The sequence below is a fragment of the Acanthopagrus latus genome, chromosome 11, assembly GCF_904848185.1.
Source record: "Acanthopagrus latus isolate v.2019 chromosome 11, fAcaLat1.1, whole genome shotgun sequence".
NCBI classification, from domain to species: domain Eukaryota; kingdom Metazoa; phylum Chordata; class Actinopteri; order Spariformes; family Sparidae; genus Acanthopagrus; species Acanthopagrus latus.
Genome location: NC_051049.1, coordinates 27,795,940 through 27,812,756, shown reverse-complemented (window position 1 = coordinate 27,812,756; position 16,817 = coordinate 27,795,940). Strand labels below are relative to the sequence as shown.

The 16,817-nt window shown below is 40.4% G+C and overlaps 1 protein-coding gene across 1 annotated transcript in view; it reads right to left on the bottom strand.

Annotated features, from left to right (window-relative positions):
* gmds (GDP-mannose 4,6-dehydratase) overlaps nt 1–13,833 on the bottom strand; it is a 153,478-nt gene extending 139,645 nt beyond the window's left edge. The window contains exons 1-2 of the mRNA XM_037115781.1: nt 13,549–13,833; nt 2,003–2,047 (exon numbers count right to left, since the gene is read on the bottom strand). Coding sequence (XP_036971676.1) covers nt 2,003–2,047; nt 13,549–13,644 — 141 coding nt within the window. The 5' untranslated portion in view covers nt 13,645–13,833. The remainder of the gene's footprint in view (nt 1–2,002; nt 2,048–13,548) is intronic.
* Nucleotides 13,834–16,817: the final 2,984 nt, after the last annotated feature.

The window sequence follows — 16,817 nt, the reverse complement described above, 5'->3', positions numbered from 1 at the left end:
TTACACCTTCAACATGCGGTTGAGCTTGTGTACCCACTTCAGACAGTTTGCATGCTAAATTTTAAGCTATAAATTTTGGCTATAAAAATGGTGTAAATAATATCTTTTCGATTTTGTTTCCAGAGACTTTGATTCTGCCATTTTTTTTTCTTTTGCTGTTAAGTTCTGTTTATTTTCTCAGTGCTTTAGGAGAATGCTGCAAAGCTGCAGAACTACAAAACCTCATCTGATTTATATCAGCATGGGATTGAGTAGGTAGTGGCTGAATTTTCATTTCTTTTGGTGAAGTTGTCCTTTAATGGGCCACAATTTAGTTTGGGAGAAGAAATTCAAACTCTTTAATACATATTTTTTACATTTACAATATCATTGAAGTAATGATACAAAAGAAGTATTTATTTTTTCCTTCAGTGAACAAACAGGCTGTTCTCAGAAAAAATAAGGTCCCAGAACACAGTTTGAAGCTAGAAAGGTGGCAGAGTCTGCCACATGTAAACAAAGTAAAACAGTATGAAATTATGTTGTCCTTTAAGGTCAGTTTGTTTATTTCAGTTTTTTCAGTCATGACAACAAAGAGAGTTTGTTTCTTTCATTTGTTCAGGCATTAAAAAACAACAGTCAATGAAGATTTTTCTCTTCTGATTAAAATTTCTTCCCCAAAACTACACAGTGCACCTGTGATATAAAATAATGTTTTTTCTGGTCATCTTACATTTCTATTTAAGGCAATTAGCAGACACTTTTGTCCAAAGCGAATTACAATAATTCATACATACATTTATACACTGATGGCAGCAGCTGCCATGCAAGGTGCTGACCAGCACATCTGGAGCAGTTTTGGGGTTCGACAATGCAAACCAGGGGAATTGAACCAGCGACCTTCCAATAACCAGACGCTGGCTCGACCCCTGAGCCACTGTCATCCTACTTCTTACATTTGCAGGTTTGTTATAAATGTCACTCTTTGTCACTGCCACATTTAAAAGATGTCCTTTTCATATAGCGGCCTACTTTGATTTATTGTGTTTGTTTAGATCTTTGAAGCAGGACAGGGATTTGTATTGCAGAAGCTGATGAAACAATATTGTTTGTCGGGCTCTGGCTCAGTGTGTTTTTAATGCTGCCTGTGATCTGCGATCTGTACTCTGTGTTCTGAGGGGGATGTGTAAGGAAGCTCTGCTCGAGTCAGATAACAGAACCCGATCCAAGGGGAGTCCATTAGTGGGAGGACGCTGTGCCCCGACCTCACTTCCTTTATTCACTGTGCACTTCCTGCCTGCCTGTGCACTCCTCTTTAATGCCACCCCCCAATTCTACCCCCTACTCATGCAGCATCCCTAGCCTGGTCCACTTCCTGCTGCCTCTGAGTCAGGCAGCAGATGGCGAAGCTGACCAGGCAGTCTGGGATAAAGGTGTTTTTCGTGTGTGCCGCTACACATCTGAGGGGAAATGAAGTCATTCAGCTACTGTCAGGAAAACATAATGAGAAATGGTGTAACATGTGTTGTATGTAGTCACTTTTCATGGATGTGAAATTGCCGCTAACGCCTTACGTAGCTTCAGTCGGTCAGAAACAGCTTGTTAACCTCTGCATCCACGCACAGGCTGTTGACTTTTTGTGCTCCTGAAAACACTCGAGCAGCAGGTGAAAGTTTGTGACCTCACTCATATGACAGTATAATAACAACCATTTCCCTGTTAACGGTCTGACCCGGGGGTAAAAGGTGAGGGGTGAACAGGCTTGAAGCAACACAAAGGTTCTTATCGGGGTGACGTGTGAGTCAGTCCATGTACGAAGCTGTCAGCTGACGTCAGGGTCCCTCAGGAGCTTCCACTCACTGCTGGAGCTGCACGCAGCTTATCGAGGGAATGTCGCTCTGAGTGCGTCTGTGTTCGTTGGCATTCACGAGTGTCTGCATTCAATTGAACTTATGTGTGTGTCTGAGCTTTCAAAGGACAAATTTGTGGTACTGTTAAGTCTGTAGTCTGGTTTCTCTCTCACCTTATAGCCTTTATTCAGCAGGAACTCTGCCAGGTAGGATCCATCCTAAAAAGACAAGAGACAGCACCCATTAAAACCAGTAAAACTGCACTGCAAAAAGACACCTGCATGGTTATGACAAATGTCATCAAATACAGGCATTTCAATACCAACATGATGACGAATTGTGAACAAAAAAATGGTGTGTCTATGCAAATACAAATTTTTATATATATATATATATATATATATATATATATATATATATATATATATATATATATATATATATATATATATATATATATATATATATATATATATATATATATATATATATATTTTTTTTTTTTTTATATATTTTTTTTTTGTTTTTTTTTGTTTTTTTTTTACAAATCTCAAATGTTTTAGAGGTAGAAAAAGTACTGCAATATAACATACTGCACACATTTAACTGTGCAAACATTGGGTGTTAAACCAGAAGTTAGCCAACTGCGATTGCATTTATTGCTGCCAAGTGATAAGACCTATCCATATCAAGTAGGAATGAATGAGGCTTAACACTAAAATCAAGATATATTTGATCACAAGGCTGTTTCGAGCTATAATAAACCAAATGACTCATTGTTATAATTTCACTGATGCCATCAGATGTCCAAACGCAACATCAAATCAGATCGTGGTGGTCTTTAAACATAATTCTTCTTAATGAAACTGGTGATTTGTTGGAAAATTTTAAAAAGTAAATTTAGTTAATGACACATTATCAGGCAAAGTGGTAATAGAAAATGTATTTTAAGTTGTTGGAAGCATCCTGAAACCTGCACAATGTAACATAATACTGTGTCCTGGGATCATTAGGTGAAACATCCACATGATACAGGAGAGAGTGTGCGTGTGTGTGTGTCCATGTGTGAGCCCTGTCAATAAGGTCTTGTTCCCCTAACCCATGTTACTCCTCGTCTTTTTTCCCTGCTCAGACTTTCCGACCGCACATTCTGGAACACTCTGGAACATTCCGAACTAGTCATGGCATTCATCCCTCAATCCCCCTCACATACGTGCGTGCACACACACACACACGCACACACACTCAAGACATGCCAGCCCAATGCATCCTCTCCAGGTTTGGGGCTAACAGTGGAGGTGGAGGGCAGAAGAGCAGGAGGGGGAAGGCTGCAGGGGCAGAACCAAGGACCTGCACTCAGCACGGGGCATGATGGTCAGGTTTAAGGCTGCACTCTATCCCGGAGACACAAGATATTTCTTACTACAAGTTGTAAAAACCTAAACAATTGAAATCAGTCACTATCAAATAATATGATTTGTGTTTGATATGTTTGATAAATTACGATATTGACAGTGATATCCTTATCCATGATAAATCTGTGACATGTTGCTGGTGGTGAGTCGTCAATTCTATTCTATTCTGTGTGTAATATTTAAGGGTGTATTATCATTATTATTATTGTCACTTTATTTTGACATAATTCATCTACTTGTGTACTTTTTACTACTGTTATAGTTCACCTTTTTTCACTCCTTCCAGATATAAATTGACTCTGAGAGAGGAGCCAAATGCCTTATTCCATTGTACCTATAAAAATATGAATTAAATATATTTCACTCCCACGGTTGATTTGGACTTTGACAATCAAACATATGTATATTTTTGGATGTTTTAATCATTGACTGGTCTTAGTGTGTACAGCAGATTTATATTCAACAGGTGTCTCTTGATTAAGTTTCTCTCTTTACCTCATGGCTGATGCTTTAACGCCCTGAACAACCCCCTTTTTTTACCTTTCTGAATAAGGTCATTGTCATTGTTTATGCTCTGAAATGATTAATTGCCAGCACAGCCCTCAGAAGACACTGTAATAGCCAATCTTTTACTTGTTTTAGAAAATAAATATATGCCTTAGCACTACTCTAAATACACTTTTAAGATAATTTTCTGCAGGTTGAGCATTCAGGTTGTGCGGTCAGTTGGCACCGTTGCCCAACCTGTTTCTGCCTGGCCCAGAGGGGAGAGACGGGCACGGACACTGGCAGCCCCTCGCTCGTCCCCACAGCGTTCAAAGCTCCGGCCGGTGTCATGTTTTCCTGCCCCTGTGCCAGGGTCAAAGCGTTCCATGCCAGACCAATATGGAAAACAAGCCTGAAGAGCTGCAGCTCTGTTTCAAAACAAGAGGCTCCTTTGAGGCCGTATTAGCCCATAAACCCTGGCCTCACCTCGCTGTTTCCTGTTATGGGGAGCTGGGCACTCGCTGAGAGCACACACGAATACGCACACACACACATACATACACACATTCACACACATTCACACAACTACATGGTCACCTGCCAGCTCAATGTCACACCACAAAATCTTTAAAGACTCATTTTGGCCTTTGGCTCAATATGATCACTCTACTCTATAGCTACACTGAAGATACACCAAGGGCTGGTTCAGCAACAGGAGGGGGAAAGTGAATTATTGCATTCGATATGAAACTATGATTGTCTCATATGTGAACACTGCTGTTATCAAACTGATAGATCCTTTCCCTGAATGTTGAGGATTATCTGCAGGGGTTGCACAGTGTAAAAAACTCATGATATGCATTCAGGTACAGGTGAGAAACCTTTTACAACCACTGAGCAGAGTACAGTGGAGTCAGTTGTGCTCATTTGGTTATATTCAATATTCATGTTCATAAAGTAAAACTTTTTTATTCCTGAAAGGACTATGATTTAGTTTAAATATAAATAAAACACATTTAAGATCTGCATGTAATTTACAGGTGCAACTACAGACTCTAGTAGCTGTAAATGATTTTAAGAATGAAATCTTACACACATTAAACGTGCGTGTTGAGCTGTTGCTTGGTTTTGTCTTTGTGTTAATAGATTTTACATGTTTGTCTCCGCATTTCTGGAGTCCTTTTGGAAAAAAAATGCTTTTAAAAGCTTATTATTGAACATCAAATATAATATCAAACTTGAGATCACAAAAGCAAATAAACAGCTAACTGAGGCAGAATAAAAAAGATAGATAAATAAAGAATAACTTCAAGAGAGAGAGAGAGAGAGAGAGAGAAAGGAAAGAGGAAGAAAAAACTTAAATCTGATGTTGATGTTGGACTAAATCTCTCCATGTGTTGGAAAAATGTTAACAATGTTCGCTCATCAGAACTGCACAAACACAGGGCAGTAAACCTCATTTGCCAATATCATTGCTGACATCCCTTTTAACCGGAGAAGAAGGGAGTGTGTGAAGCCATACACAAACCCCAGTACTAAGAGTTTAGTACCCCCTGCTGGTGGGAAAGTGGACTACTGGGGCCTTTATCAACAGCTTCACTCAACCATTGATACTTAATAAGGGTTAGATCACCTGCTAACATTATCAAAGAAATCTGTGTGTCTGCAGTTGGTTTGTATATATTCATGCAAACACAGGATTAATGATTGCACATGAGTTGATTTGTCTTTTTGTATAAGCAACAAATGAATCACTTTAATGTGATTTCATTAGACCACAAGGAGAAACTGCCAAGCACGCCACTGGTCTGCAATTTGGCCTGACATGGTTTAATGAAGCTGTAACCACAGACCACAGCACGCACACACACACACACGCGCGTGTGCATGCACACACACACACACACATACACAGTGAGTAGGAACATTTGGTGAAGAGCAGTCTGAATCAACTTAGGTGTGACACTGAAATAAATGAAGAGAGCTTCATGGTAGCACCACAGTCATCAAAGGTCTGAAGAGGCTTCTTCTGTAAGCATGAACTAGATTATGACTAGAACTAGATCTTGAGTAAATGTATTCAGTTACAGTGGCTTGCAAAAGTATTCACCCCCTTGAACTTTTCCACACTTTGTCATGTTTTAGCCACAAATGTAAATGCATTTTATTGAGATTTTGTGTGATAGATCAACACAAAGTGGTGCATAATTGTAAAGTGGAAGGAAAATGATATATGGTTTTGTGTAGTGTGCAAAAATATTCACCCCCTTTACCCTGATACCCTTAAATAAAATCCAGTGCAACCAGTTCCCTTCAGAAGTCAGCTAATTAGTAAATGGGGTCCACCTGTGTGTAATCTAATCAGTGTAATACATCTGTTCTGTGAAAGCCTCAGAGCTTTGTTAGAGAATATTAGGGAACAAACAGCATCATGAAGCCCAGGTACCATACAGGTCTGGGATAAAGTAGTGGAGAAGTTTAAGGCATGGTTAGGATATGAAAAAAAATCCCAAGCTTTGAACATCTCAGGGAGCACTGTTCAATCCATCACCTGAAAATTTAAAGAGTATGGCACAACTGCACAACTACCAAGACATGGCTGTCCATCTAAACTGACAGGCTGGGCAAGGAGAGCATTGATCAGAGAAGCAGCCAAGAGGCCCATGATAACTCTGGAGGAGCTGCAGAGATCCACAGCTCAGGTGGGAGAATCTGTCCACAGGAAAACTATTAGTCATGCGCTCCACAAATCAGGCCTTTATGGAAGAGAGGCAAGAAGAGAACCATTGTTGATTGACTGTTGGAGGAAGGTGCTCTGGTCAGACCAAAATTGAAGTTTTTGGCCTTAATGCAAAACACTATGTGTGGCAGAAAACACTGCATATCACCCTGAACACACCATCCTCACCCTGAAACATGGCGGTGGCAGCATCATGCTGTGGGGATGATTTTCTTCAGGAGGGACAGGGAAGCTGGTCTGAGTTGATGGGAAGATGGATGGAGCCAAATACAGGACAATCTTGGAAGAAAACCTTTTAGAGTCTGCAAAAGACTTGCAACTGGGGCGGAGCTTCACCTTCCAGCAGTATAATGAGCCTAAACATACAGCCAAAGCTACAGTGGAATGGTTTAGATCAAAGCATATGTGTTACAGTGGCCCAGTCGAAGTTCAGACCTAAATCCAATTGAGAATCTCTGGCAAGAGTTGTAAATTGCTGTTCACAAATATTATGAGACTAAGCTTGAGCTGTTTTGCAAGGAAGAATGGGCATCACTGGTAGAGACTCACCCCAAAATACTTGCAGCTGTCATTGCAGCGAAAGGTGGTTCTACAAAGTATTGACTCAGGGGGATGAATACTTTTGCATGCCACACTTTTCTGTTTTTTATTTGTAAAAACAAAAATTAAACCATGTACTCCATAATTGTTGGTCTATCACATAAAATCCCAATAAAAAATATTTACATTTGTGATTAAAATATGACAAAATGTGGAAAAGGGGGGTGAATACTTTTGCAAGCCACTGTACATTGCACCACTTGTGCGAAGGCTGACAAATAGAGTTCACTTGTTGACTACATTAAATCAGCTTTTTATGACAAACTGCAGCTGAACACACATCTCTTCCTGTCTAAACTTAATTCGAAGGAAGAATCAGCCTTGAAGGAGCCATCAGCAGCCATTATGAGCAACAGAGGAGAAGTGTGCACGGATTCTTAGCTTTATGATTATTATTGCTGGCACTCTCTCACAGTCTACCCCGTGCGGCTAACAGTGGAGTCAGTGGAAGGAGGCAAGGAAGGAATGAGCAGGGAATCAAAACGCCAACAAAGGACTAAGAAAAGAGGCTGGAAGCAGGAGCGTCAAACAGTTCGTGGGGTCGAATCGCAGTGAAGCGTTGTTTTCCCAACCAGAGGAGCTGAAGAAAGAAGTTTGCACCTCGCAGCCAAAATAAAGTTTTACTGTCAAACAGAGAGGCTGAACCTGTCCTCTTCATAACCCTGGATCGTAAAACAGAGCTATCAGCCAGAGCCCCTGCCCGGCTCTGCTGCTCTGCCTTGGCACTCAGGTGGTCTCCCATAACTCACACCCTCTCACCCCGATACTTCACACTGAGACAGCAGTCAGAAATATTCAGACAGAGCAGCATGCTGCTCTGAAATTTATGGACAGTACTTAGCCAGACAATTTATGACATCACAGTGACCTTGACACCCCGGCTAGTGACTTCTGAGATGGTCTATCCAGATGCCTGCATGCTCGCCTCCCGTCCAGTTTTCAACAGTATCGCCATCAAATGAATTAACACTGTTTTTCTTTGCTTTGAGTTAAAGAGGAGGAAGTAAGAAAGACACTCTGGAAAGTGCTGCTTGACACAGGAATGTGAGAGGTTGAAAATGGCTTTCCAAGACCTCTGACCGTCTTTCCAGGGCTGCAGTCTGGGAACGGGCAACTGAGTTTCACCTAAGGGCGTCAAGATTCTCCAGATCCAAGATTTGATACGTCTTTCGATTTCAAGGTCATGATTCGATTCCACTTTTTGATTTAGGCACTTTTTTTTTCAGCACTGATCACCGATCCTGCTTTGGATTTGTGATCGAATCTGAAAGCTTATTTTGATTTTGGATTTAAAATCGTGATGGCCGTACTTTAACCTCACCATGAAACATTCAGCAGGTCTCTGCTTATTTGTTCCAATGAAAAAACTCTCAGAAACTGACAATGCTCTTCTTTACGCATAGTTCTCCGGATACAAAGTCACATTAGTGTTGTAAAAAAAATTAACTGTATCGGCACATTAATTCTTAATATTTGGTGGGTTAATTTGAATATTATGGTTTCAATGCAAATTTCTCTCAGATTTCGATACACCTGTGGCAGTCGCACTGTTGCTCTGTCTTCTCTCTGAGAGTGAGTTGACACATAGAGCTGCACCAATAAATCAGTCACTTAGTTCTCTCTTTGTCTTCCTAAATGTAAAGATTTTCCTGTCTCTTTCCTACTTTTACCATAGTACACTGAATATATTTGTGTTGTGGACAAAACAAGACATTTGAAGATCATCTTGGACTCTGGGGACAATTAACAACATTGTTCAACCTTTACAGAGCAAAAAAGTCACTTAATCAATGAAAAAAAATCAACAGAATTAACATCAGATTTCATTACTAACTCAGAGTGCTGTGTTCTCGTCATCTGCTCCATTTTGTTATGGCTTCAGCTACTTTGCCTATTAGGCAAATTAACATTAACAGAGCTACAGAGCAGTGCTACCAGCTGTTTACACAACGAATTTAGCAAAAAGCAAGAACCTGAAGGAGCAATAAGCAGATCTCTCTAAGGAATTTCCAGAGTTTGGTGACAGCTACAGTTTGCCTTGTTATATCTAGCTCTGAAAGTATTTTTCAAGGTGCTGTACTGAAGTTAAAAACTGTAGTCCCATGACAACACAAGTTCACATATCTTTGCTGATATGCAAACACAGAACCACTAATGCAAATGCTCAGACTGGTTCTGTCACTTATGGGAGAGTGATACTGAACATTGATTCAAAGAACAGGTCATGTGGATAGGATGTCCTATCACAGTAGAATATGTATTGATACAGTCATGGTCAAAAGTTTTCATACACTTCAGTTCCAATGATTTCCACAGCTTCCACAAAAGCCTAGTGCTCGAGTTAGAAAAAACAGATAACAATTTTAAATCAGGAGCTCCTGTGTCAGACTGCCACTTGCTGCGGTGCAAGAGAGTAACAGAAAGAAGTTCTTAAGTTCTTCTGTGTTATTCTGATAGATAATAGCTGATGACTTTTCAGGTCCCATTTTAATATGACTTGTTTGATATACCCATTAGACTCAGCAACAAACACAACAGGAAAGTCACTTGGAACCATTTCAAGACCAATTGTACAAAAAATTGTAAGTATAAAGTGCATGGCACTGTTGCATTACAGCCACGATCAGGAAGAAAATACAAACTATCACCTGCTGCTGAGAGAAAACTGGTCAGGGCGGTCAAGATTGAACTAAAATCACTAAAAATAAGTCTGCAATGAATTACAAGCTGGAAAAACAGGTGTCAGTGTCAAGTGTGTTTTAACATGAACCGAGAGGCTGATGTGCAAGAAAGAAGCTCTTGCTCCAGGCACAGCACCTTAAAGCTCCCCTGAAGTGTGCTGCTGATCACACAGACAAAGAAAAAACTTCCTGTAGGAAAACTCTGTGGTCACATGAAACACAAATTTAGTTGTTTGGCCACAATGAGCAGCAATGTGGTTGGAGAAGAGAAGGTGAGGCCTTTAGCCCCAAGAACACCATACCAACTGTCCAGCATGGTGCAGTCAGTATCATGTTGTGGGGCTGTTTTACTGCCAGTGGATCTGCTGCTTTAAAGAAAGTAAATGGAATAATGAAGAAGGAGGATTATCTCCAAATCATCAGCCAGAAGATTGGCTCTTGGGTGCAGTTGGGTGTTCCAAAGGGACAAAGATCCCAAACGCACATCAAATGTGGCTAAATCAGGCAAGAATCTAGGTTTTGGAATGGTCTTGTCAAAGTCCTGACCTGAACTCCATCAAGAACTTGTGGACTGTGCTGACAAAACAAGTCTGTGTGAGGAAGCCAACAAATGTAGCTGAACTTCACTGATTCTGTCGAGAGGAGTGGCTAAAAATTCAGCCAGAGGACAACCAGAAGCTTGTGGATGGCCATCAAAAGCACCCAATTGGGGTGAAAATGGCCAAGAGACAAATATTAGAATGACTGTATGTATATTTTGACCCAGCAGATTTAGTCACATTCTAAGAAGGCCTATAATAAATTTATTACTGAATGTTTTTTGTGACAAAGTAGTTTGTGTTCCATTTATTCCATCACATAAAAATTAGAGCTGCAGAAATCATTGGAACTGAAGACTGCTCTGATATACATTTTCTTTGGATATATCTGAATGTATGTATGTAAGTATGGCGGACTAAATGTGAGTTATTAACTGTAAACTTAAAACTTTATAAACTGACATTACCTAAAAAGCTGTTGTTCACCCCATTACAAAAACCAAAGTTTTATCTTCAGTTTCTGAGCTGAAGATTGGGTCTTGTCCTTTCCTATCCTAATTTCATGTGCAACTGGACAACTTTCCAAGAAAAAAATGGGGCTCTGCCTGTGACACTGTATGCACATTTCCCTTAAGAAATCCATGGTTTGGGGCACCGCATAGCTCAGTCGGTAGCGTGCGCGACCCATGTGCCGAGGCTCTGCAGTGGACCCGGGTTCGACTCCCGGCCCGGGTCCCTTTGCTGCGTGTCACTCCCTGTCTCTTACCCTGTTTCCTGTCTAACTCTTCAGCTGTACTATCAAATAAAGCCAGAAAAGGCCAAAAAATACTTTTAAAAAAAAAAGAAATCCATGGTTTGCCATTCAAAGTTACATTACAGTATTACACAAAACATTTCCTGTATACATTTTAAAATTAAAAGCCCCTAGCATTTTAGCGGGCAGAAACCCTTCAGGGCTTGTTAAAAAAATCTGGATCCATTACATACAGTTTTTTTTTTTTTCAGATTGTTTAATAATACATAAGAGGACATTGCAATAACTGTCTGTATATCAGCCAATTCTTTCTTTTACTTGGATTGACAACTTGTCTAGTAAAAAGCATTTCTGGGAAGTAGATTAATAGAAGTATAAAGTTGCATTACATGGAATCAATCAAAAATACATGTACTTTAATTTGTACTTGACTGAATTTACATGTTACATTCCAATAATACACAGGTTGTGCTTCAACCCTACCATAGTTACACGCCTCCCATTCATTCTAAACATTTGCGTCTTTAGTTTCTATGGTCTTTGGCCTACTATTATCTGCCTTTCTCCGCTGAACCTGACTGACAAGTCATACAAGTCCTGAAGAGGAGCTCCTGACGCAGGGAGTGAAAAGACTGCCCTGCCAAGCCGGTAATTTTTCGGTGTGGACATGATCATGTGATGTGTCATACATCATATCGCATCATAGAACCAGTGCATTTAGAACTGCTTTCACAGCTGAACAGTATTCAAATAAAAAGTGGTTTTAGTCCAGTGTTAGTCTAGTCAGTCAGTCTGACTTAAAACTCCAAAAGTGACATTAAGAAAGCATGCAGTGAGATGCTGCTCAGACATCATGTGTTCACTCACAGGCTATTAAAGGTGCATTGGGCTTTTTTCATGATGTGCTATGCAACTATTTTGATCCGTTGATGTCATTTTTTAAGCTAAAGTGCACAAACGTGACTTTTCTTTGTCGTGATGTCAAACTGAATATCTGTGGATTCAGACAGAGGTAGAAAGTTGAACAGGAGGAGACAGAATACTCAGTCATGTAGATAATATTTGCAACCTTAATTGTATTACACAACATGCGGCATTATAGAGCTAGACCAATTATCCACCTTGGCCTTTTTTCAGTATTTTCCAATACATTGGATGCAGTCAGCATTTTCCAATTACGCATTTATTTTACAATTATTTAACAATTATTGGTGAACAGAATGCCGATCATATGACCTAATTAAAATAAATGATTACTTTGGGTCTGATGCAGCATCCTCCAACACAATAGGGACTTTAAACAGCAAGCGTAGATTGTCCACCAAACACTCAAACAGGTTGCAATGGTTGTGCATAACAAATATCACCAAACCTCATTTAACTCTTACAACGGCCACTTCAACAACTACATTCTTACAAGTTTTGTGACATATTCATTGCGACTACAACATCAGGAAGTTTGGAGGTAAAATCGAGCATGTACAGAATAGAGCTTTATTTGGGGGTCTTAAACTCTGTAGAATCCTTTCAAATGTCACATGAGCTGATTGGTAAGACATCACAATTCACAACTAGAGAGGAGCAGATTATCTGAGTATTCTAGTAAAACCCTAAAAAAAAAAAAAAGTACTTGAGTTACTTGTTTGAAATGTTGACACAAAGCATTTCATTTTTACTCCAAATGACTATCTGCCCCAAATGTCGTTTTTCAGTCTCTCTGATTTCCAATAACAGCATTGGCTTTTAAAAGGCCATATGGGTTGACCCCACTGTGATGACCATTTCAAGATGGCTTCTATACAAGATAAGGAGAAGGAAGACATCACATCACACACAAAACTACAAAAAATGTCAAGGATATCTCACTTAAGTCCCAGACTTATTCCCGCTGTAGTCTTTGATGTAAAGACAGCAGAGACAACGCATTAAAACCTGCTTCATCCTTAAATGCTCACACTTCTGGATGTGTGAATCTGATACCTGAATTACTGAAGCACTGTGCCAAAATTCATATCCTGTTTGTTGTCATTGAGCTGCGACAGGAGGAACATCAACCCGACTACTTCCTTGTAGCAGAACCACGCGTTAAGGCAACTATAAAGTCTTGGAACTAAAACATTCTTCGTCCTGTCTGACATGAAATGAACCAGTAACAGTTCACGCTGGGTGATAACATCTGCAGGAACGACTTCAGCGTGATTTAGCTGACAAATAAGGGGTTAGCATGGCTCAAACACCAGAGCAGAAGGGGCAAAAGTCAGGAGAGATGACACTTGAGGGCTGAGCGGTGATTGGATGGCGACACGATGGGTTTTAAGAACCTGTCACAGGTGTATACGCCGTCTTCAATCAACACAAACACGACGAGGGAGACATTAAGATGTTTTTCAAAGAAAACAAGTGTCAACGAATCCACTGTAGGTGTGTTTGCCTATGAGAAACTTGTTCATCGAGTCCTGCAGTGTAACTCAGTTCTGGTGTATGAATGAGTGACGGTATCTCACCTGTCCGGTGATGCCGGTGATGACAGCCACCTTCCTCTCCTGCTGCTCTCCGTTCATCGTGGAGCTAACGTTAGCGGGCTCGGAGCACTGTGCCATCTCTAACAGTCTGGAGGTTTAAACTGAACTCACTGAACCGAGCGACAGAATTAACAAAAAGCGTCTAAGTCTGTGTGTTTACAGAGAGACTGTTGCCAGAGAGCCTCCTCAGCATCCGTCAACCGAACTACACTCCGCCTTCAAGCGAAGATACGTATCAGGAAGCGGCGGCGGAATCAGCCAATGAGAAGAGAGCATGTAGCGGCAGACAAGAAGTAGTCAGTAAAGAGGGCAAGGTGTGTGTGAGGGCTGCAGCGCGGCAGCTACAGCGACACCTGAAGGCTGGCGGAAAAACTGCAGCTTTCCAGCGTCGGATAGTGATCAAAATGTTCGGGTTTTAAAAACAAAACAACAAAAAATAAAGTTTAATGTTCACTTCTCGCATCTCTTAAAAACCATTACTACATGTGCTGCATATATTACATGATAACATTTACTTAATGTTTGGATTTATGTTCAAATATGAGGGTAAATGAGGGTTGACTACATTTGGATTTGTAAATACGACATTTTGCTGAGATAATACTTACACATAATAAATAACATGTTCTTTGATGTTACTATTTCCTTTATGGAAATGGTGTGTGTATACATGGACATGGTCACAGTTCCAGAATAGATCAAAAAGATACGTCCCTTTAGCTAGATCCACACCAAAAGTCAATGGAGTGTATTCTGGGAGACCCTTCATTTGAATAAGTGCTACAGTGTTCTCCGCACTTTTTAAGTATTGCAGCATAGCTATACATTTATAGTGTCTTTACATTTCGTTCAATATTTTGAATAATGTATAAAGAATGCTTTAGTAGAGAAGAGAAGTATCAAAAATCTATACATGGACAGTAAAAAAAAAAAAAAAATATCTTTCAACATCATAAGCAAAAGCAGCAGTCAAGAAACACATTTTTTTGTTGTTGTTGTGTCTTCCCTGCTCTAATTTGAGGGTCAAAGGCACATTTGTCTCCACTGTAAGTCTCTAAGGTAAGGGTTGCTGAAGCTAACTAAAGAAGCTGTTTCTGAGGAAACTGCATTGTGCAAATGATGTATCTTGCAAAGCTGGCACTTAACTGCATTGCTGGCTTTCAAAGTTCAATAATACCAACAATGTATGAATGCTGTGGAAAGTTTGAAGATTTGTTAACCAGTGTATATCCTGCAGGTTGAGCAGGCTAGGTTTCTGGTTTTGCCGATCCAGTCCTGTGTTTATACCGGTTTGATTTTTTGCGAATTAGTGAGCCAACATTCATCAGCTGTAGGTGAGGATCTTAAACAAAGCCCAGTCCATGGTGTCATTCCTGGAGTGCAGACGTGGCATCCTTAAGGCCACACACCCACCTGTGTCTGAACTGGTTTTGTGACTATCTCTTGTTGCTGTAGCACAACAGTGATGGGAGAGGCTGCATCGGGGGAGGGGGGCAGCCTTGTATGCCCCTTTGTGGGTTGTGTAACCAGATCTGGTATATTATCTTCAGAAAAAGCAGGTAGTAGATCTGGTATTACATTACACCAGCATTGTTGAACTCTACAGTAATCATGAGAAATCTGTCTTGATGGTATTACTTCCCAGTGGTGCAGTACAGTTCACTATGCTCTATTTCTTTGTAACTGGGCCCAGGAGATATGCACACAGCTGCCAACAACATCCAATTACCGAGGCTCTGTCTGCTCGGTGGCAAATAAGCCAGTAGGGTTGAATGGCAGCGTCCAGGATTTTGTGCGGTGGATCTGTAAAGACAAACACGTTGCATTCCCCCATGACACGCTGGCTAAATGTTGTTACTGGATTTTTTTCAAAATCCTAGCAGACAGACAGACAGACAGACAGACAGACAGACAGACAGACAAACAGGTGCACAACATCGGGCAAGTGTCCACACGATTAAACTTTTGGGAGGTGTTCCCCTGTGCTGCTTCTCTAGGAGGTCAGAAAATATTCCAGAAAGCAGGTTCAACACACTCAGAGCCTAACCCTGAACTCTGAGTTGACTTACCCTGTGAAGTGAAAACTCTGAGTTTTCAGTTCCAGAACAGCTGATCTGAGTCAGGTAAGTCGATCCTGAGTATGTTAACTCTGAGCTGAGCTCGTGCCTGACGACTTGTAAAAAGCCATCATCAATTGAGCTCCGATACTGTGATTCACCATGGCAACAGGGGAGAAAACAGGAAGCAGACATTTTCTGGGGGGAAAAAAGTAACATAGCTGTGGTCGTAATAAAAATCACTGACAGAGTTTTAGATGCGGTTGTCTTTTCATTTTGAATTTAACATCACTTTCTTTTATATTAGCCTTTGAGGAAGTGGTTGAATGTTGTTCAGTGTTTTTGTTTTATTCTATTTTAGGCTATTTTATTTAATTTATATCAGCTGAAAATGAAATATAAAAACAGTCTCACTGTGGCTTCTCACTTTGGTTTTATTTCACATATTAAACAAAGTAAAACTTTATTCAGTGGATAGTTTAACATGTAGTAGCTTTTACCACCAACAGATAATGTTTAACACACATCTGTGTCCAAACATCCTGCTGAGTAGTTGAACATGAAGTCGACAACTGCCTTCAGACAGCTCCGTCAGACTCAGGGTTTCTTCAGGTAAACCTGCCAGTGAGCAGGTTACTGCAGTAACAGTTACCTCTCTTTCTGTAATAAACAAACAAGTTGATAGACCAGGATGTTTGCCAGCAGATCCTCTTCTGTGTCACCTGAATCATCACAGAGGAGGATCTGTACATAAAGCAATAGGAACAATGAATGACAACACAAATACTCTAAACTCTCACGCAGACACTTGATGGGAGCCCTGCGTCATCCAAACTCAGAGATCCTTTTTTTTTTTTTTTTTTTTTTTTTGGTACATGATAATGATAATAATACTTATGTCAACTTAAAACAGGGATAAGAGGACAATGTTTCCATTTGCTGGAATGCTGAAATGTCTTAGATTTGGTGATATCAGTCAAGTAACAACAACAACAGCAGCAGCAAACAACCTCTCCATCTCCTCAGGTCAAGACTCTGCTGTCCACTTACATCTGAAGGAGGAAAAATCATTCCTTTGAGGACAACGAACATCTTGGCCAGAGATGACACACGGTTTGAAAGAGGAGGAGTCCATCTATGTCAAACTGGAACGGCCGTCTTTGAACAGAGAAGGTGGCCTACAACATTACTTAC